The sequence below is a fragment of the Mauremys reevesii genome, linkage group 3 (genome assembly GCF_016161935.1).
Source record: "Mauremys reevesii isolate NIE-2019 linkage group 3, ASM1616193v1, whole genome shotgun sequence".
Lineage (NCBI taxonomy): Eukaryota > Metazoa > Chordata > Testudines > Geoemydidae > Mauremys > Mauremys reevesii.
This window is the reverse complement of record NC_052625.1, coordinates 114420900-114444419: the sequence shown is the minus strand read 5'-3', so window position 1 is coordinate 114444419 and position 23520 is coordinate 114420900. Positions and strand designations below refer to the sequence as shown.

Sequence of the window (23520 nt, the reverse complement as noted above, 5' to 3'; positions counted from 1 at the left end):
TGGCAGCTCATTTGTCTATCCTGTGGGGTTCACTGCCATCTCAAATGCTGCATGAAGATAAATGAGTTTAACATAAAACACAAGCCAACATAAAATGGAAGCGGATTGTGAAGTACCTCAAACATATGCCAAAGGATATATAATAGAAGAAATGTCCTACCTTCACAGCATGTGGTGCATCCGACATACTTCGCTCTGGTAGAGTAAGAAGAGGTTTTGATTCCAGTGTTGTTGGCTTTTTGGGAGGTCTGGGTGGTGGGAGTAGGACTTGGTTTTCAAATCTCCTCACCATGTAATATTGTTCTTCACTGATCTCTTCCACAATAGTCCTAGTTGGGGAGGATACAGTTTCATCAACAGATTTGCTGAGCAACTGAACAGACATATTTAGACGATACACAGGAATTTCCCAACTGTCCGCAGGATCGCCAGCACTACTGATTAGCAAGTAAGAGTCTGTGATTTCTTCTTCAAGCTGCAGTCCAGGCATAGCAGCCAAGACATCCTCCTCAATGGAGAGATCCCTCACAGACACTTTGACATTAAAGGGCAAGCGGAACTCTCTGCAAAGCTCTGAAAGCTGGTACTGTCTCTTGTCATGAATCACTTCTACAAAGCCGCCTTCCATATACATAGGAAGAAGCACTTCCTTATAGGCCTCACTTAATATTTGTTCACAGGCCAAAACATCTATCACTTTCTTCCTTCCCTGATATATGACTTCACCGGTCTGGCGCTGTTGAACTAGAAACTGGTCTCCAACAGAAACAGAAAACAATTCTGCATGGGGAGAATCAAAGGCTTTAGTTGCTACAACATGAAGCTGCTCCTTGTCACTTCTTGCTATCTCCAGGTCATAGGCAGTTAGAAACTCCCGAGGTCTTCTTTTGAACTTTCCTTTGTAGCTGGCAGGAATTAAAAAGTGTCTTTTGTGGGAATCACTTCTGATCTCAGATGCGAGGATTCTTTTTGCCTGGTACTTTTTGTGAATGACAATTTCCTTCCCAGGACATAATAAATTATAAGGTTGCTGTCTTCCTGTGGGCCCTTCTATTACCTCAGCAACCATAGGAAATTCTTTGCTTGTCCTTTCAAATACATCTTCCATGGATAATGGATGAAGGAAACAGCTAATATCATAAGAGTCTGTTACATCTATGACTTCAATATCTAGATCAGAGAGGATATGAACTATATCCCTTCGAACTGAAAGGAAAAAGGTAAAAGTCAGTTTTTGTTTTCACACTGATTTTGTAATGAAATATACACACTCCAAGAGACAACTTAAAAAAACCCTCTAAGATGTTGTACAACGATTGTGTCCACAATTTTGCCAATTATCAATGCAAATATTATAATTTAAAATGTCTATTTCATTTGCAGGAGCAATTAGGCAGTTAGACATCTAATGGAAGAGGAAATAAATGAGATGAGACAATAGAGGTACACAAAATAACAAAATGTACAGAAAAGCTCAATAAAGTGCCCCAATTTACCTTCTCTAAGAATACCAATTGAACAGAAATAAATTTAGTGCATAATGAACTAACAGAACTCATTGCCACAAGATGCCACTGAGGCCAAAAACTAGCAGGATTTTAAAAGGTGATAATATTAATATGGATAATGAAACCAAACATCTACAATTACACTAACTATTATAAAAACCAACACTGCTTTTTTAAAAGAAGAGATATAAACCTTCATGTTCCAGGGTACGTGGTTAGCTTATCCCAGAATTGTCCACTATTTGCGCCTTCCTCTGAAGCATCGAGTACTGGCCACTGTCAGAGACAGGATACTGCACTAGAGGATCTGATCCCGTACAGCAATTCCTATGTTCTTATAATTGCATTTGCAAAATTGCATGTGCTAGTAATTACAGGTGCAAAACTGAGGATACTATTAAGGGTCATTTGAAAATTTGGTCCTAGCTATTTTCATTATAAACAAGTTCTCAGGACAGTGTAATTTAACAAGGAACATTATTTAAAGGCCTCCTTCGTTAAGTTTTTTATTGTACATACATACACATGCTGCATAGCAGATCCTACATTTATACTTCATGTGTTATGATATACTAATTCTTCACTCTTTAAACTCAGTACTTAATGTACATTTTATATAATAAGAATTTATGACAGCTGGTCAGCATCTGTGTATGCACACTCTGCCCTTGTCATATTATCGTCTTCAGGAGCCAAACATTTTGACTAGTGTGAAGAAATGTTGCCAAATTAAGGGTGATTAGTGAGAATTAAAACAATAGTCTACAAATGGATACATTTTCTATGAGCTGCGGAGGGAGTTACATACATCAATCTAGTTATTGTGGGGTCGGGGGTGGGGGAGAGAGAATGGACACATGTATAACTCCTGCCCACAGCCTCTGAAAATGTAATTAACCACCCTCTTACCAGTGATCTTTTAATTGAGAACCGAGTTTGCCTTACTTCATTTAAAATCTATAGAGAGAGCTTCACTGTTTTCTAACGAACAGTGAGGATCCATTTTTTGCAGTTCACAAGTAAACAGTTAACCAGGTGCAGAGTGACTCATTTCTAAAATCAACATTTAGGAGACATTTAATGTAGTTTACATATTGAATGCACTGTGAAAAACATACATGTAAATGCAAATAAAAACAAGTAAGGCACACATCAGGATGTGGAGTTGAGAGGCAAGTGCATATTTCACATTATCTCACAACCATTTGGTAGTTTTTTAGGAAACTAAACTAATTTTTACTTAGGGCTTCGATCCTGCAGTTTGGATCTAAGTGGGCATAGGGATACAGCTATGTGGATTGCAGGATTGGGGCCCAAACCACTGAATCCAGCCACAGTTTTGAAAAATTGAGTATTTTAGCATGTGAAGATACACAGTAAGCCTATTAGCTGGATATTGGACTTGATGGAATATCTCCAATCAATCATTTAACAAATGTTGTGTCTTGCACAAACAATTGCTGCCCATCCGTCTTTCCTTGTCCTCTGTTTTAGCCATTTACTTATATCATTCCTTGGAGAAATATCCATTGTAAAGGGTTTTTTGCAAAACATGCTGCTGAATGACATACTAATATGATTCCATTTTCATGGAGCTGTATCTGATACAGGCATAAGGCAGAAAAACCTTGCAGGAAATTAGGCACCAATCCAGCAGATACTTGCACATGTGCTCAACTTTACTGCTATGATTAATCCACCCAAAGTAGCAAAGTCAAGTGTGTGCATAAGCACTTGCAGGATCTGGGGCTAACAATGTAATTTTCTTCATGAAAAAGCTGAAAAATCTTGACTGCCCAGTATCTTGCAGTGGACAAAATCAATCCTTTTTACAAACAAAAATTATATACATATGTACATAAACACACACCGCAATTTTTAAGTCCTTAAAAAAATGATTCACTTATTCTTTCCTGTTTCATGGGCGTTCTAAAAAATAGTCTGTGCATTTTTAAATTTTGTTTTAGTTAGCTCAGGATAGAGCTCAAATTTTGTTCCTAACCGGGTCACTGCATGCACACAAAAATCTCTAGCTCAAGTTATTTGGTGCTTTAAACCAGTGGCTCTCAACCTTTCCAGACTACTGTACCCCTTTCAGAAGTCTCATTTGTCTTATGTGCCCCAAGTTTTACCTTACTTAAAAACTACTTGCTTACAAAATCAGACATATATACAAAAGAGTCACAGCACAGTATTACAGAAAAAATGCTTACTTTCTCATTTTGTCTGTATGAATTTTTAGTTTGTACTGACTTCACTAGTGCTTTTTATGTAACCTGTTATAAAACTAGGCAAATATCTAGATGAGTTGATGTGCCCCTGGACAGGGCCGGCTCCAGGCACCAGCTCAGCAAGCAGGTGCTTGGGGCGGCCAAGGGGAAGGGGCGGCACGTCAGGCTCTTCGGCGGCGGGTCCCTCAATCCCTCTCGGAGGGAAGGACCTGCTGCCGAACTGCCGCCGAAGAAGAAGAAAGCGGCGCGGTGAAGCTGCCACCTATCGCAATCACAATTGCGATTGTGGACTTTTTTTTTTTTTTCCCACCGCTTGGGGTGGGAAAAACCCTGGAGCCGGCCCTGCCCCTGGAAGACCTCTGCATACCTCCAGGGGTACGTGTGCCCCTGGTTGAGAACCACTATTTTAAACTCAAGCTAGCTGGCCCATCAGGGGGATGAGTTGAAATTCACTTTCTGCTGATGCTGGAGCTAGTACTGTAGTGGGGATACAGAAGCTCAAGTTACATCTCATCAGCTGCTAATCCTATCACTCTGGGTAGTTGCAGTGTAGTCACTTGGCTCTCACTCAAGCTAGGCTAGCTCAGGCAGAGTAACTCAAGTGTAATAATTTGAGCTAATTGTTGCAGTGAAGACAAGCCCTATGTTGGCTTCTGTAATATAATAATAATCCACCTTGTATTCAGATAGCACCATGTGCAAGAGTATCTCCACACACTTCACAAACAACAATTAAGGCTCCTAACACTGTTGTGACATAGATACTTACCTTTATATCTATTTTACAGATAGCTAAATAGAGCCATACATTAAATGACTGCCCCACGGTAACACAGTTAGTCAATAAGAGTTTCTGGGAATAGAACCCAGAACTCTTAGTTCTCTGCTCTATCTGCTTGAAAAAAAGTTTCCTCTCTAAAGATAATTTAATAGTAGTAGTATCAGTAAAAATGACAATAGCAGATTGTAATAAAAAGATATGGAGCCAGTATTTGAATTAAAGGATGAAGGAAGGAGGAGAAAAATTCTTCCCCTTCTTTCCCCATTTTTAAACTATCAGCAGTAGTAAATATGGTTATGGAATACCCATCTTCTACCTGTCCAAAACAAGCACTGTCTGTAACAGATATTTTGAGCAGTTTGAATTCAGTTTAGAACATGCTGCTAAGCACAGAGATACAGCTCATTAACTTAGATTATTACTTACATTTCATCACTCCTTGGACTTCGTAGATCGGTGCTAGAATCAGACAGCCATCAAAATTCTCAGGAAGTGGATTAGAGGAGTCCCATGTATGTAACATATTGGTAAATTTCACAATCCGGTTTCTACTTTTGGGGATTTTCCATTCAACAATCTCTTTCAGGGTGTAAATATGGTCATCTTCACATTCATAGAACTCTCCTTCTTGTGAGAGTGGCAAAGTAAAGGAGTGAGATTGGTTATCTCTTACCACTCCGCAGTTCACAGTCAGTGTCCCATTGACCTCTTCCATGGAGTTGAACATGATCTGCTCACCTTGTTTGATGGTGAAATTTGCCAATTTTATGTCTTCATTGCAATAGAAGCAAGGATGGCCCAGTCGCGTTGGCCCAATAGAAACCTTTCTTGTGATTTCTTCAATGCTGAGATATGGAGTTTTATCAGCCACAATCTTACAAAGACCTAAGAACACGAATGTTATATTATACAAGGGCACTTGGGAAATATTCAAGCATTCACTGTCACATCAACTTTTAGTTCATGAACCCATGGAGCCAATAAAAACTCAAAATCAAAACAAAAGAAAATATTTATCATTTAAAGTGTGATTGTAGTGTCAGAAAAGTGGCTCTATGAAAACAGAATCATGAAGCTTCATTACTTATTCTCTGAGGATGACATTCAAACCTGTGCAGAAGGCCAGCCAGCACAAGACCTGTGCATCACTTAAGTCCCACTTAAATCTGAATGTTAGAGTTTAAATGGGACTTAAGTGACACATAGTTCCTATATTGACACTTTGTGCATGTGTACATTGAATTCTTAACAGCTTTCATAGCAAATATGTGCAAAATATAGAGGGAAAGATAATTTTTCTAACTGACCACCCTGCAAAATCAACTCGGATGTGAAAATCAAGCAGCATCCTGCTAGGTTTTCAATGCACAAAGAAGTAACCCCTTGGGGGTTTAGAGAGCATGGCCCCTTTAAATCTTTTTCCTAGTGGGAAGAGATAGAGTGAGAAAAAAGGAGGGAAACTCCAGGGGGTGGCACTGGAGCTCGGAGGGAGAGAGAGGGAGAAGCCCGCAGGCCCTCGCAAAGGAAGCAGAGAGAACCTGCCTGAAGCCTGGGAAGGACAGAGAGGCCGATCGGGGACACCCCAGGACAGGAGCCAGGAGGAGCCCTGTGCCAGGGAGGAATCGCCCCAGAAGAACAGGCCAGATCTGGACCCAGTATCACGGCTGCCCAGAGCTGTATGGGGCTGTGAGTACTGGGGGTTGTGACTGCACTGGGAACAAGGAGGGAGGTTGTAGCTAGTTAAGTGGGGAGGTGGTCGCTCTGTGGGGCTTTGCAGAGAGCGGCAGGAGAGGGCACCAGAGGGGTTTGTTGGGGGAAAGTTCACTGGCACCGAAGACAACCAGGAGCCCCCAAGACTCACCACTGGACTGGAACTTTGCTCAGGCCTCCTAAACTCTGTGTGCAAACACATTGCTCAGTGTCTGCCCTGTCAGACTGTGCTACCACTGGGCCCGTGGGGCCTTGGCTTGGATGCAGCCCTGTTTTACTGCTCCCCCTATATTTCCCCTTGTTGTATTTCTCCTCTCATCCCTCTGTAAATAAATATCTCCCTTTCTTATATCCATTGTACTTTTCCTGTGGGTGTGGGTGTGTTCATTCTGGGGGGTTGGAACAGGTGCCCCTGGGGTGGAAGGGATTTCTCCTGCTGCATTCCTGCACGCGCCTTCTCTTGGCCAGAGCTGCCTGCAGAGCAGACTCCATCTTGGCCATGAGGGCGCTAAAGTTACAGAAGTATTTTTCAATCTAAATTATTTTCATTTCAGATTAAGGAAAACAACAAACAAGAAAGAATGAATATAAAGTCTCAATGGGAGAAAGTGTGAGAGAGAAAACAGTCTCTCATTCTATAATGTTGCATAGCTGAGGTGAAATACAAAATGACACGACCACTGCAACATGCAGGAGATTCTTCTATATTAAACGGTGCAGCAAACAAAACTGAAAGGGGATGATGTCATTTAGTGACATAGCTGTAGTGTTCTTTCAGGCTTTTGCATCTCCACCTGGAATGAAGATTATGCAAGTGGAATTTAGCTGAAGTTTTGTTGATGATTCATGACGTAGAATAGAATCCTGCTTCATCTACAATAGCTATGCTGGCTTTGGAGAGTGTGCAGGAGTAAACACGTTCCCCCCCTTCAGTAAAGTGCGCTGATGTGACTCAGACAAAAAACAACAACATTGAGTAAAAACATTTTTATAGTGTCACTTTTCTGACCATCACTACATTAAGACCCCAACCCTTCCAGCAAGTACACATGTGATTAACTTTACACAGTCAGTGGCTTCAAAGTTAAGCACATGCAGGTTTCCAAGGTAGAACAGGGTCTAAAATGTTCTTCACAACATTTGATCCAATGACAGTATTCCCTTTCATCTCTATTTTTTCTTTTCTTTGCTTATCACTGAAATATTATCACACTCTGTTGCTACTGGTACAGTTGGAGTGTAAACCACAGAGGATTATGACAAACTTGATACATTCCTCTAAGATAGGAAATCAGAGTTTTTACCAACATCTTCATGTTAACAAAAGAAACCCTCCCATGATAAAACTAGCAGCAAGTGAAAGAGAGAATTTAAGTGCTCAGGCACTACAGTGAGGAGTAAACAGAGAACCTTGTAGACTTTCTGATGAAGTGTTCTCTCTTAGAAGCAGGATTTATGCCCTTGTGGAACTGGTTGGGGGATGCAACCTCCAAATCCCATGTGAGGCCCCAAGGGAAATCCGGAGAATAGATCCCAAAACATTCATGTCACCTTAGGAACTGTACTATCAGTGGCTGCACTTGCCATGCTCTAGGCCAGCTTGAAGAGTGGACAGCACAAAGAGTAGATGATGCTTCTCTTAGTTTAGAAGCAATACTTTTATTCCTCAAGCCCAGATAAGACACTTCTAGTTCAAACATCCTCCACCAATTCTTACATGCAGGATAAAATAATAATAATCAGTTGCTTTGCTACTCCAAAAAGGCAAATTGATGTATTGCTCCCCACCTCCCACCCCCACACCTGATCATGAAAATGAAGCTTTATGGAACAAATCCAGAGCTGGTGTAAGCACGTGCAACTCTATTGTTCTCAGTGTAGTTTCACATACTTATACAAAAAACGAATTTGGTCCTAAATGTTCACACTAATTATCCTTTTTCATGCAGTTCAGTGATTTATAGAGTAAATATTGATCTATATTAAAACAACCAACCCCACCACTGGATTATAAGAGCAAGGGAGAAGAATGTGCCTTAGCATGATTATAGTACAGGCCACCAGATGGATGACACCAGTATTTAGGCACTAGAGCAGCATGGTTTATCATGAGGTAATTACAACTCGGAAGTATTACAAGGCAGAGGCTGCATATGTGCTTCTCTAATCCTTAGGGGCACTATTAATTCATGTTAATCATGCCCTTGGGAGCTGTCTTATTAGAAGTCCATACAGCAAGAAAAACATGTACATTTATATATTTGTGAGTGTTTTCCTAGATGAAACGGACAGGTTAGAGAACTGAACAGTTGGGTTTCGTTGAGCTGTGTGATTAAGCTTTCTTTTCACAAGATTCAGCAGTGATAACATTGCCTCATACAGACACTTAAATAATAGTTATACTGCGGGTTTTTTGGCCAGCCATAGCAAAAGGCCAATTCCCCAGAAACTATAACTAAGTTTAATAGATTATTCTAAGCCAAATTTTCAAAAGCAAACACATAGGTTGTGACTGCAAAATATACATGAATCCAAATTAAGTGGTAACTGCAAGCACATGTGCACCCTTAGAATCAGGCCATCCTCTCCCAATAAGGTAGCAAGGCTCTTTCCTCCCCACAAAAAACACAACCAACCAGACCAAAAGCTCTGCTCATGAGCCTTCCCCAGCCCATCTCTTCCACTTCCCGTTGGGACCACACAAGAGCTATTTCAGTGCCATAGTTAAGATGAAATGCCCACTGTCCCAGGTATGGAGAAAAAGAAGGGACAGGGAGTCACACAGGGCAGCTTGGCACAGTGGGGAGTGCATTTCCATGAGTTCCCCACCTCCTGAGTGATTCTGCACCTCTCTTCCACACAAGAGGTGCTGTTGTCCCCCCACCCCACTCCCTGTGCCCATCCTTTTGAAAGCACCAGGTGGATACTCTCCAAAGTCAGTCTTAGCATGCAGTCAGTTCACACAGCCAGGTGGGGGTAAGGAACCAATTACAGCCTTGTGTGCTCAGCCAAAGATCTAACGTAAACGTGAAGTCCTTTCTGTCACAGAATCACTTCAGTGTGATCATTGCTTCACTATGACAAACTGCAAACTTCACATTGCAATGTGTGTATAGCAGTTATTGCCTTTCACTCTAAAGGGAGCTTCACTAAGATCCTGTGTACACTACAGCTTGTAACTGAGTTTATAACCAGTTAGGAGCATGGTTGGCTCTAAACATGGATTATATCCACATACAACATGATTAATACTCCACTAGCACCTATGGTAACTAACAGAAGTGTGTCCTTGCCAGAAACCTGCATGGTAAGAAGCTGTCTGGTTTAGTGTAGAGATGGAATCATTAACAGTGCCTGTATAACTGGTTTTAGAATCCTAGGTCTTCACAGCTGTCAGTGTGCTAAAACATTCCAGCTTTCACTGCCTCCTGTGCCTCTGTATATACATCTCCTCTGGGCGCTCTGTCCACGGCTGAAGTGCTATGGGAAAGCTGTCAGTTTTTCCCAGAATTCCAACATGGTTAAGCAGCATGATTGGTGTGGATGCACAAACATGGCTAAGCTATGGACCTTGTGTACACTACAGAACGTGGCTATGTTTGAACATGGTTGAGAGTAATTGAGTTAGCTAACATAATGCTGACCACAACTTAGTTGTCAGTGCAGACCAAGAAAAATGGGGTTCAGCACTGGGTCAGTTAATAGTGATTAAACCTTGGTTTTAACATTAAGGAAGGGCTGTTCTTGAGGGGGATTCCCCTAGGTAAGGCAAATCCACAGTTGCTCATTAGGGTAGCTTTCCAGTTGCCTTGCAGTATCTGAGCAGCAGAAAAGGGTTTCAAAGGTCTGACGCTTAATTTCAGTACCATGTGACATAGTTAAGGGTTTAATAAGGGTCACTATAATTTATGGCACCATTGACAGGCATTTAAAGAAGTTACAAGTAAGCCGATCTCCATACAGTATGTCAAAAAAGTATCCTGTTTGCAGGGATGCCGTCCTGATGAGTGTGTAACTTACAAAGACAACACTATCATCCAGCCAATGTTCCAGCCAAGTAGGCTGCAGGAGCAAGAGTGGCATTATCCCCCTGGAAATGCTGGGGTTGAGGGGAACATGGATATCATTCCTATGAAAATGCAAGCTATTTCAATATGTTGTATTCCAAAGGCAAAAGCTATGCTCTTCAGGAGTATCTTTATGAACTGGGATTAAAAGTCATCTCTGGCTGGGAATTCCTTGGCAATCTAAAGGGAGTGGGAAAGGATATTCACCACAGATAAGGAGATCCCTTTCCCCTCTATCCATCTGAGACTGAACTTAGTGCTATGTTAAATTTCCTGGGACTGGTGAGCCATCTGGAATTCAGCTTTGGTACCATGAAACTGATGAATATCCTCATGTCAGAAAGCCGGTTTCATATGAAACAGTAATTAATACACTTTAATCATACAAAACTAAAGATCCAATTATCCCCTTGGGTTCATGCTCTGTCAGGGTTAGAAGGAGAAAAATCTTTATCTTTCATTCTGATGGGTTTTTTTAATTTTGGTAACAGCATGCTCGAGCAGACAGCTAAAGAACCATGTGGACTTGTGCATGTTGCTCCTATACTGATTATGCCCATGAATTAAATGTACCTAGTAACCACCTGCTTGTGTTTATGAGTATGTAACGTTCCATATGTTTCTCTCTCTACAGATAAGAGGTAAATATTAAAAAAATTATTCTGGTGTGAAGAATGAAAACAACAGCAATCGTTCTCTAGCTGGCATTGTACACGCTGATGATTTCTCATAATGCTTTGCTTGCTCTGATATATTTGTGGTTTTTTTCCCCCGGGATTTTTTTTAAAATCGGTTATACAGAACCTTATTAAAATCATTATAAATTACAATCCAGATGTTTTTCATACTTAACATAGCAACAATTCTCATGAGAAAGAGACATATGACAAAGTTAAGTTTCTAAACTTCAGACATGGAGGCTGAGTGCAAAGAAGTGTTAAAAGATATTTTTTTTCCATCCGTGTAATAAAAAACAGCTGGATCAACTTCACTTAGACTTTCTAAATATAATCACATTTTGGCAGAAATCAAAGCATGTAGATTTCCCCGATGGGAACTTTTGGGGGCTGGGAAAAAGTTACAAGCAATGGAACGAACAAGTTTAGAATGAATTTGCAAATTTATTGGTCAAGGCACTCCACACATCTCAGTGGCATTTCTCTATTATAAATTAAACCAGAATTAGGCTTGGGGATTCCAGTCCCAATCCTGCCCTTGATATGCTGTGTTATGTTTGGCAAATTACATCTCTACGTACCTCAGTTGCCCCTTACCTAAAAGGGGATAACAATGCTAACCTATTTTTGTGAGAATGCTAATCATGATTATTGTTAAAGGAAACTATTACAGGTCTTCTGAGCAGTCAGAGAATCTACAAATATTTATGCAGACTAAAGAGCACAAAGAAAACATTAACAGTAGGACCAAGGTCAGGAGTCATGAAATCTGTCAGCTTTCACCAAGTTGTTCATGATGAAAAGAGTAGTTCAGAAATATTTGCTGGATGTAGCTATTCAAGCGACTAACATAACAGCATAAGACTTTTTTTGTCGAGCGTGCGAGCACAGAAAGAATAGACTGATCCTCTGAAGCATGAACGAACAAATTAGAATGAAGATAAAATGAAATAACATAGATATGAACTCACGTTTTCAGTAGTTTTTGCTAATACCAGGATAAGATTAGGCCTTTATCAGGAATCAGATTTTATGGGAAAAGAAATAGGGAGTTCTATAGAGTTGTGCAGACAAACACTAGAAATGTTCACAAAGAAAAAGAGCAAAAATTGTTTAAAGCCAATGGGCCTGATTTGTCGCTCAAGTGCATCCATTTTTTTACCAGGCTCATTGGGTGCAAATGATAATTCACAATGAATGGCACTTGAAAAGAACATTACAAAAAGTTTGCTCTTTTCCAGGGGGAGCCAGAGGAATGCTAGAAACACAGCACAAGAGTTCTGATGAACTAAATAATGTTTCTTCCAAAATAAGCAAACAATAGAGTTTTAAAAAGGAATTGTAACTCAAATACAGCATAGACTTTTATGTGCTGTGAGGGAGAGTAAGCTAAGAGCATTTAATGCAATTTCATTCAGACTAGAATTTTAGAAAAGGACAAATTGTATAGTCGAACAATAATTGTCAGGAGTGGGACTGTTTGGTGTTTTACAGTAGATTTTTTCTTTAGATAAGAAAAAAATTAGACTAATGACCAAACTTTCAGCACAATGTACACCAGAAGAGATCCCAAATGTAGGTATATAACGTGTTTTCTCTCTTAGACTAACAAGAGGCTTCATTGTTACCTTCTACATTGCTGAATTTAGCACAACCCATCACCTAGGGTGTAACTGTGCAAAGTGGTGTTAGTAGATATGAGTTCAGTCTCACAAGGCTCAACATAATGGATTTATGTTTCCAATGGAAATTGATTTTCTTTCCTGTCTGACCCTGAGTTCCTTTCACAAATAGACTGGTTGAGCAAGTTTTCAGATCTCCCTGAAGATTGAAGTAGAGTCCTGGGATTAAATTCAGCTCTGGTGTAAAAGGGTGCAACTCTCTAACACCAAGTGTAAATTTGATTCCTTGAATTCAACCAGTGCCAGTGCTGACTACCCTATTCATATAAAACTCAAGTCAGACCCCCAAAAGCATGAGACTGACTTAAAAAGCACAAGATTTTCAAGCTCTGTCTCCCAGTCCCAGTCCACTTGCCTAGTGTGTCTCAGTGCCCTTCCCCCTGTCTCCTTGTCTGATATCAGTCTTGCCCAGGAGTGAAAGTAACTTAAAGGACTTACCAGTACACCGGAGTCCTAAGCAGGGGGGCGGGGCCTCAACCAGAAGGGGTGTGACCTCAACCAGAAGAGGCGGGACCTTTACATCCCCGGGCCCTTTAAATCAAGATTTAAAAGGCCCTGGGCACTGGCTGCGGTAGCAGTGGCTGGGAGCCCCAGAGCCCTTTAAATCACCGCTGGAGCTACCAGCTGCAGAGGTGGCTGGGAGCCCAAGGGCTTGGGGGTGATTTAAAGGGCAGGGGCTCTGGCCACTGCTACTGCAGTGTAGCCCAGGGCCCTTTACATCACTGCCCAAGCCCCGTGGCTCCCGGCTGCCTCTGCTACCTGGGGGCTCCGGCAGTGGGGCTCTGGTGGCAATTTAAAGGGCTCGGAGTTCCAGATGCTGCCGGGAGCCCTGGGCCCTTTAAATTACCGACCTGGGGAAGCCAGTCCAGTATGGCACACCAGCTCTTGCCAGTACGTCATACTGGACAGTACCAGCTTACTTTCACCTCTGGTCTTTTCCCTCCCACTGACCCTTTAGTCTCCACATCTGCCCTTGTTTCACAGTCATTCCCAGTGTTTCCCCTGCCAGCTCCCAGTGCTAGTTACAATTCCCTCCCCACTGCCTCCACCAAGTCCCAGTTTTAATCTACTTCCTTCACTGCTCCCCTTGCCCCAGGTCTGGGTCCAATCCCTTCTGAATTTGAATCTGGCTGCTTCCTCCTCCACTGTGCCTGGGCCCCCACAGTGGAGGCACTAAGAGCACAGGAGAGACAGTCTTTCTGCTCCAGTTCTGGTTTCTGGCACCAGAACGGTCCATATCAACTGGGAGTAGCAATTGCAGAGAAAGTTTTGCTGAGCTCCTTCAGCTCTGGGATGGAGTGTGTGCAGTCCAATGGGCACGTAGGAGCTATGGAAGGCTAGAATATAGTCACCGCAGATGGAATCTTTGGGAAATGCAGCTGCCAAACTCTAACAAGTCTCTTATGAGCATGTGTGAGCTGAGCTTTTTCAGAGACTGATAACTTGGCCAAATGTTGGTGTTTTTCCCCCACAGAAGCAGCACAAGATCCTTCCCTGATGCAAAGGCCACGCCTGCCAAATTTCAAGTCCCTTATCCAAAGCACAGACACCAGAACTTCTCAACCAAACAGTAGTAAGAATTTTTTTTACAGTAGCAAAACACTGTATTTTCCCCTAATCTCATTCTCAGAAATGGCTCAACCATTTTTGCAACATTAAAAATAAATAAATATTAGCCTGAAGAAGACACCTGGCATGGAAAATTTCTGCCCAAACAGTTGAAGTCTGGCAGAGTCATAAGTAATTGAAAACAGTATCATAATGAGTCTTCTGGTGGACAATCTTAGGTATAAGCAGTGTTACCAGCTCCACTTTTAATAATAATATTATTTCTTATGCAGGCATGAGAGAGTCATGCAAGGTAAAATTTAGAAATTAGTTCCTTTTATCTAGTGCCATCTATTACGACTGTATTTTTGGCATCCTAGTGAGTACCTCAACAGACATCAGTCATGTATCATCATATGAAACAACAGAACAGATAAAGGTGATAATGGGGTTTATAAAACGTCAGTAACATATATTCATGAAATACTGTACCTGGAAAATTCAGAGGCAATTCAATTCTGGCTGAGCACTGGCTGTCTTCATTACTCTCGCAGATGCTTGCAATGATCTTATTAATTTTGAACCCAGTAACCTTAATCAATTCCCCGGTTGGCAGGCAGCATTCATTTCCAAACATTTCATAAATGGAGCCTTAGGAGAGACAAAAGGAAAGAAAGATGGTGCAAAAGTTTTAAGCACAATTTAAAATACCCCTATTGCTTTTCTTGGAAGATTTCCTTCTGCATAGACACTAAAAGCCATTTAAACTAGATATGTGAAACTTACATGAACTTCCGCAGCTATTTGGTTTTCATTCTCCCTCTCAGTATTATAGACCCTGCCATCAGGTTTTCTACCTACCTTGGGTATTATTTCACACATAAATATCAAAATCAATCTAAGATCAAAGTTTACCCTATTGAGATTTAGGGTATATACAATAAGCTATATGGGATAGGATCCCCGTATTTCCTATAGGATACATAATATTAAAAACAATGGAGTTTCCTCTCCATGGGCCTGCTGCAAAGACTATTGAAGTCAAGGGAAATCTTTCTTTTGACCTCACTGCATTTTGGATCAGTTGCATCTGTGCATGTACTCCATGTAGTTCCCGATAGCATTTCAACATACCATTATGAAGAGAAAAGAGCCTAAAAAGATCACCCCTTCAATCTTTTTACTTTGAAATAGAATGGTCTCAGCCAGTCAGAGAGTAGGAATATTGTACAATCCGGACCCACAACTATACAGTAAATTTCAATAGCTGTGCAGGACACAAATCTCTGTACTCTGATTTTTACCACTGCCTGAAGAACTCATCAACCTGGTGGCCAACACATGGGGAATGACCATCTCAACTTCACAGCTATATCAAAAATACTACCTATTAGCAATTTCATTCTCTTCATAGTGACTCAAGGTTGCATCCAAGTCATAACCATATCCTGGGCTAATAAACACCTCTCACTCAGTACAGGGTTTGGTTGCAAACTCATAGATAGGCTGCAGTCTCAAGGTGTCATCGTTTAAGAACTCAGTGACGAAACCACGCACTACCATGAGTAGTCCCTTTAAAACCCATGGGGCTCCTCTTGGTAATAAGCACTACACTTGGTAGTAGGTGACTGCAGTATTGAGCCCTAAGAGGAGGAAAAAAGCACAAGCTAAAATAAGATACACTGGAGAAGTGGCAGCATCTCTATAATTAAGGCTATAGTCAATGTTCCCTTAAAAATGAAGCTTCCCCTACACCTCTCACTGGGAATATGAAAGCCCACTGAGGCGGGGTGAGCTGTCTCCCAAAATCATTTCCAGGAGCTAAGGAGAGTCCAGAAAAAGAGCTCTCCTTACATCCTTTAGCACATATTGGGAGAGCAGAGGAAATAACTCTTCCCCCACCTACATGCACCTTGGTTCAAGGCATGAAGGGCATGTCTTCACTGGAGAGTTAACTTGAGTGATGGGCTACTAGGTATGAGGACCTGGCCTGGGTGTGAGCAAAGCCCTACCTGTGTTATTGTGTCCTCACTGATGCTGCACTCACCCATGTATGTCACTATGCCTTCTGGTGGCATATCCCGTGATTCTTTGTGCTGCTACAGGCTTAGCCATTCTGTGGTTCTTTCTCAGTGAAATATGGGAAAACATGTCATTGGCTTCTGGGCATATGGGAGGAGGTACAATTGGGGGAAGGCATTGGAGGACTAAGAGCACTTGTGTACTTCAGCCTGCATCCTCACTGTTGAGTGCATGGGTTACCAGGCAGCGTGACATCCTCACACAGGCTTTAGCCTTACCTATACCCCCAGCCATGCTAGCTAGCCTGGAATGAAAGCACCACCAAACTCAGCCAAGAGGGTTTTATGTGAGGATGGGAGACGGTTTACGGGTAACACCTGAGTAAGAGCTTGGGTGAACTTTGCAGTGAAAACAAACCCAAAGAAACTATTCTACTCCCAGTAACACCCTCATCTTATTGAGGTGCCTTCAGAGGCAGCAAGGCGATGTTGCTCCTCTATTGTACTTCTCCAGTGATTACAGTATTGCAATCCTCAGACACTTCCCCGCAGGGAGTATGTGCAGGACTGATTTTCTGCTCCCTGCAAGGGGAAGCAGGATGAAGCAATATTTTCTCTCTTCATGTAGAACAGGGAAGTACGTTTTCATTCACACAGCACTGAGAGAGGGTGGGGATGACAGTACTGCCAGGACTTCCTCACAGTGAATTCCCCCCTGCGATGCAGAGGGACATACTACTTAGCTTGTAAACTCTGAAGGCAGGGACTTTTTGTTACATGTTTGTACAGTGCTTAGCACAATGGAGTCCTCATCTATGGCTATGGTCCTTAGAAACTATTGCAACACAAACAACAATCTGATGCAAGGTGGTGTAGTTTATGCTTCCCTGAGCCACGCTCAGTTAATCTGGCCCTAAATATTTAAGACCAGGAAAGTCATTGCCCTGATTCACCATAAAAGAACAATTTGTCTTTTTTATTGGCAAACCTGAATCCTGTCACTGCTTGCTGTTCCGTTACCCCCCTAGCAATACCGCATTGACTAACACAGCTACTACTATACACCCTTCTGGGCCTCTCTGGGTTACAGTGCCTGATGCTCCAATGACCACATGAGGAAGTGTCAGAGCTCTCCTTGCTTTAGCTGTGCTCCACAGGCACGTTAGAGAGAGAGTGAGGTGAAACTGCAGTGAAAATGGTAATCCTCTTTATCTGATGAAAAAACCTCACCACCCTTCATATACAGTATACAGATCAAAAGTGGCAATGTTATTATCAGAAAAGGTAAATCCCAAATGCCCTTACCCCACTTCCTCAGCAGGAGTGCTGGGATGTTGGGGGATGAGGGGGGACTTCAGGCAGAAGGAGTGGGGAGGGGACCCACCAATCCATAATCCGCCTCTGATCCTCTCCCCCAAAATGAATCTATGATGAATGCGCTAGTAAAAGGGAGCACATTGTTCATTGTATCTTTTCTATTCATTGAAGCTTTAGGACCAGATTCTCTGCTGCACCCACTTTTCCAAACTGTAAATTGGCAATAGCTCCCAAGAGACCAACTACCAGCTGAGAATAGCTGGACTGTAGTGGTGCTCCAGCCACAACCCTCTAATAAACTCCCTATGCCTGATGACAGATTATTCTAGCTAGTTGTGGCCCTAATTTACCACTCCCACTGACAGAAAGCCTCGCTTGAGAAATCTAGCCAGTTCCCAACCCCTCAGTTCCAGACATGAAAGAGAAACTGGCTTTTAGCCTTTTCTTCTGTTTCATAATTGTTCACAAACTGAACCTGATTGCTATGAATTTCTTCTTCTTTCTCCTTCTCTTCTTAGCAAGCTTTCTTTCAGCTAAGCGTGTGAAACGCATAACCCAGTGAAAGGCCCAACTTAGTGGTACTCTCATGACTGGGACAGGGAATATGCCTAAAACAATGAGGTTCACCTGTCAATTTTTTTCCTCCAGTTGTATGAGGTGGGTGGTCTCCACTGTTTTGTTTAATGAAGGTTTCCAGCTTGGCCCCAGTGCCTGAGCCTCCCATATCACAGTGGGGTAAAACTGGAGCCCCAGGTGGACATCGCAGTTGCCTTCATAACCCGTTTTGTGTGTGTCTGTGTGTGTGTGTGGGGGGGGGGGCTTGACTGAAATAACCAAATGCTTTCCAGTAACACATCACACAGTAGCAGGGTGGTTTATTGATGAATTTTTAAAAAATAAACTTCCTGCTCTCTAAAAGCATAACCCAACTCTTCATTTTATTGCTGGTCGTCATCCCCATGTATCCTTGTCCCAGGACCAAGTGTCTCTTCAGTGCTTCCCCCAACTGCTATGAATGACATTCTCTAGACTACATGGCAGGGAGATTTTGTGTTGTATTCTTTAAAGTGGTATGTAGCTGTGCATTATGATGGTAGTTATGTACAGCACTTGTATTTCTAGCAGGAGAGTATCTCCTGGACACAACTGCCCTTTTGTGTTCCATTAGAGGCAGCATGTTAAAGAAATACCCATACTGTGCTCTCCCCGAGAACACTTTATTGTTCTTTCTTATTTTTCCTTAATCTAAAATAAAAATTCAGGAAGAAATTACACGTTTGCGATGTATATGTGAAAAATATAAGAGATGACCGATTACTTGTGATCCTCCCTCCAGACACTAAGGGCATCAACTCTTCCACACACCTGATCTTCAGCACAAGACGTGCCGCTGTAGAGCGGGTCACCTCTGTATGTGAGCCATCTCTTAGCAATGTTTTCATCCCGCTGCCACCGTGACAGAGCTCTTACAGCACAATAAGCAAATAGCTGAAGTGAACAAATGTAACCCTTACAAATGGCTGTGAGTGAAAGTCTACAAGGAGATGTTAGCAAATAAGATGCTGTGGGCCAGATTCTGATCTCAGTTATATTGGTGTAAATCCAGAGTGATTCTGTTGAATATCCTTGTATTTCAGTGGAGTTGCTCTGGATTTACAGCAGTGTAGCAAAGATCAGAATTTGGCCCAATGTGCACTGTTTAGACCAAAAAACAATAAATAAATAACCCTTGCAAGCATAAATACATTTCTGGGCACAACTATATAGTATGGATTATAATTACATATTTGTCTCAAATTAAATTGCCTAAATCCTGACTTTAAACCTAGCCTGGCAGTTTGCCTGGACTAGTACAATAAGGGTGACATTTTAGGCAAGAAAAATGTTATCTTAGTGATTTGTCATCCAGCTAATTTTACCAAATGTGTGTGTTGATGAGAAGTAGAACCAAGTTGTTTTCAAATAGACAATAAAAATTCTGTTCCCATTAATACCAGCAGGGTTAGTTTTATTGTCAGAGTTCCTGCAGGGTGGCTATGTGAATCAGAAAACCCTTGCTGAAGATGATTATCTATGCACCATGGAACCCCATATATACACCGCTACCTTGATATAACACCACCCGATCCAACACAAATTCGGATATAATGTGGTAAAGCAGCGCTCCGGGGGGGCGGGGCTGCACACTCCAGTGGATCAAAGCAAGTTCAATAGAACACGGTTTCACCTATAACGCGGTAAGATTTTTTGGCTCCCAAGGACAGCGTTATATCGAGGTAAAGGTATAGTATATTATGTACTCATGGAAAAAATGGAAAATGTCATATTTCGTGCATTACTCATTGTCAGCATGCCAATTCTCTGTGTTTAACCACAAAGAAAGCATAAAATACACTGAAAACTTAAGTCAATTAACCTTAAGGACTGATTCTTTTCAACTCAGAAAAGATGGAGAGAATACAATGCAAAACCATCTTAACAAAAGCTAGAATAAGGCAGCCTCTTTACAGTGATCAAACAATGCCCCTGAAGGCTGTAATTAAAGAACTAGTTGCCTTTGAAACCACCTTTTTGGATTGCTACTGTGTTCAACAAAAACTACATTTATATCCTTTTATAAACTCATCTCTGGTTTGACAATCCATATTAGCCGCTGCTGTGATCACATCAAAGCAACCAAAACAACTAGTTAAATAGCTTTTTTCTCTGTCTCTCCTAAAATAACACCCTTTTGGAAAAAAAACCTACAGCAATTTGTTATTTGATTTTCTTCTCATATGTACAGTAAGGTTTATTTTCTCCTCAAAAACAACAATATAAATTATAAATACAATGCATGCATGAGATGAATCAAGTTACCCTTCACATCACGGCGGAGTGAGACAGAATGATTGAGATCAATATTTTATAATATAAGTAAGAACAATAGCCATTGAAGTTTCATTTCTGCTTTTTTCCCTCCTAACTTAGGACCCAGTTCCCTAGCTGCTCTGCGAGTGAAATGTTCATTGACTCCCATGGGAACTGTGCACATACATGGTGTCTCAGAATGAGGTCCATAATTAAGTCAATTAATAATTAGTTCTTACATCACCTTTTTCACCTATTCACTTCAAAGCACTTTATGAAGTAAGCCGTTATCATTACTCCCATTTTACAAATAGAAAAACTGAAACACAAAGAGGTAACCTGACTTGCCCAAGGTCACCCAGTAGGTCTGTAACAGAGCTGGGACTAAACCCCAGGTTTCCTGATTCCCACTTCAGGGCTATATCCACTGGACCATACTGTCAAGTACACAGTGGGTTTCTAAACATCTCTGGTTTGTTCTTTCTCCTACAAGGATCAGCCCAGAATGCGATCTGCTAGCCCAAACATCAGACATTGACTCTCTGGACCTATAGGCTGGAATCCCTAGAGGGACAAATTCAGCCTCACCCCTCCAAACAGCATCCACTGATGAACTGCATTCCATGCAGCTAGTGGTGTGGGATCTCTTTGAAATGAGGTTTGGGGTGGGGGAGGAGAGGTGATCTTGGCTTTTTTGCACAGATTTTAAAGATTCCCTAGCATGTTTTGTAAGAATAGGGATTTTCCCTGCTGTCCTTTCCCAAATTTCCTTTCCTCTACTATTATGTTGTGCACTAGCTACCCACCTGACCATAGGCATGGAGCACCCACAGAAAAAAATTAGTGGATGCTTAGATCCCACCAGCAGCTAGCTCCTCCCCCATCCCCCAGCACTCCCACCTGCCAGCGGCCCTGCTGATTAACTCCTCCCACTCCTTCCCAGTGCCTCTGCCCACCACAATCAGCTGTTCCACAGCATGCAGGAAGTGCTGGGGGAGGACTGCGGGAGGAACCCACTTGCTCTGGCCCAGGGCCCTACCAATCCATAATCCGCCTCTGATCCTCTCTCTGGAATACCTGCTCAGCCAGAATGACAATAGACTGCCTTGTGATATGACATGGTCAGCTCAAATCACTGTTTTCATTAAAGCTGCTAAAAGCTCTATGGGAGCAAAGTACGCAAAGTATCTATATGCAGTGTCAGTAAAACAAAATCCATTCTTTATGAGGGCTGTCTGCTGATGGGGTTTAGCAAAAAGTTCTAATTTGAAATCTATTTTAAGGTTTTCATTTTGGCTTATAAACTTTTTTCCAGCAGTATTATACTTCTGGCTAAGCGAGTAGGTAAACATAGTCATACATCTCCACCAGTAGAGGCACTATCTTTTTTCAGTCACATGTCCAGTATGAAATTCAGCCTCTGCACTGTCCCACTAAGCCCAGGTAAACTATCTTTGTGTGGGGCAGTATAGGTAGGGGATGGAATTCATCCCCAAGCTAGCCAGCGAGGCCTAGAATAGCCCTGCAGCTCCTCCATAGCCTCTACTCCCACCCCAGGCTGTAACCGGACCTGCAAATTCTGTGAACCCCCAATGTGAGCTAATCTTGGCTTTCCTAGCTATTTGCCCTCACCTCTCTCCTAACCTCCACGCTTTTTTCCCCCCATCTATCTAGAGCTGGCATGGAACCAGCACCACTGCATTCAGGGGGTGCTGCAGAGACCCTCGGCGCATCCACTCCACCCTTATGCTCTCCATGCACAGCAAAATCACTATTTTGCAGGGTTTTCTATGGCTCCTGCCCTGTGTGGTGAATTTCACTTCCAGTGCATTACAGTCACGCTATCTGTCACGCAGCACATTTCCTCCTCCCAAAGCAATACACTGTGTGCTTTGATAGGACCTTTCTAAGGCGCCTTATTAATGAATTATTGCATTGAGTCAGCTAGTCTGAACAAACCTGCAACGGGAGCTCTGTTAGTAAAGATGGCCTCACACATTCATGGCACCCATCTATTAATCACCCTGGCTGAGGAGGGGCTGATTTTGCAAGCATCGAACCATTAGAAAACAAAAAGGAGCAGATTTATATTTCTACATAGAAAGTGAAATTTTAAATGCCAAGTGCTTTAAGCCATTTCTATCATAATGGAATTCTCAAAAAATTACTTTGGTGGTTTATGATTTATTCCTTTCCTGATGGATCGATGACACTTTTGGCTGTCTCTCATTTATTTGGAGGGCTTAAACTTTGCATGCAGCAGCATGCCTTTGATGCACACTGCACCCATGTTATAGGAAAGAGCAATCAAAACCACAGCTCTAAATGCAACATTTTTGACCTTTTGTTATTTTTACCTCTGAGAGTCAACATTTCTGCAACAAAGTTACACAACTGCCTACCAGTAATGTCGCTTGGCCTGTGGTGAGAGCTCTGTTTGCAGAACTTTAGCCACAGCAGTTGTAACTCTTCTTGATTTTTAAAAACATCTGTATGATGAGATTGCTTCTCTCCCCAGTCCTAAGAAAGGAGGCGACCCCCTCCAGGACAGACTGTGCAGAAGGGTAGTCCATTCACCCATGATAATATTCCTAATCCCTTCCTCTGGACCATATGGGCAGCATGGTGTAGGGGGAGGACTGAGTGGGCTAAGGGAGAATCCACAGAAGTGACTTGCTGAATCAAGGCCTAACAAAGCATGAGGGTAGTCCCATTAAAATTAATGGAACTACCCATGTGCTTATAGAGCCATAGAGTTTAAGGCCAGAAGGGACCACTAAATCATCTAGCATGACTTCCTGCATGTCACAGGCCACCAACACCACCCAGCACCTGCATGCTAAATTCAGCAACCAAAATGAAACCAAAGTATTACGGACCACAGGAGAATAGACTATTAAGTGCCACAGGCAGAGAAAAGGAGGGACGGAGGCACACCTATGCTCAAGGCCCCTGCTATGGCAGGCAAATGATTAAATGAGATGCACCCAGATAATCCTGGCAAGCTAAGCTAAACAAGGCAAGCTCTTCCAGTCTCCTCTCATAAAATAGGCCCTCCATTCCCCTGATCATCCTAGTAGAATCATAGAATATCAGGGTTGGAAGGGACCTCAGGAGGTCATCTAGTC

The 23520-nt window shown here is 42.1% G+C and overlaps 1 protein-coding gene across 2 annotated transcripts in view; it reads right to left on the bottom strand.

The window, feature by feature from the left end:
• Positions 1 to 23520, bottom strand: part of THEMIS (thymocyte selection associated) — a 106996-nt gene that overhangs the window by 75248 nt on the left and 8228 nt on the right. Inside the window, exons 2-4 of one of the 2 annotated variants that reach the window (XM_039533081.1) lie at positions 14697 to 14855; positions 4947 to 5405; positions 161 to 1206 (exon numbers count right to left, since the gene is read on the bottom strand). In XM_039533081.1, coding sequence (XP_039389015.1) covers positions 161 to 1206; positions 4947 to 5405; positions 14697 to 14855 — 1664 coding nt within the window. The remainder of the gene's footprint in view (positions 1 to 160; positions 1207 to 4946; positions 5406 to 14696; positions 14856 to 23520) is intronic. The other variant, XM_039533082.1, reaches the window with a different exon arrangement.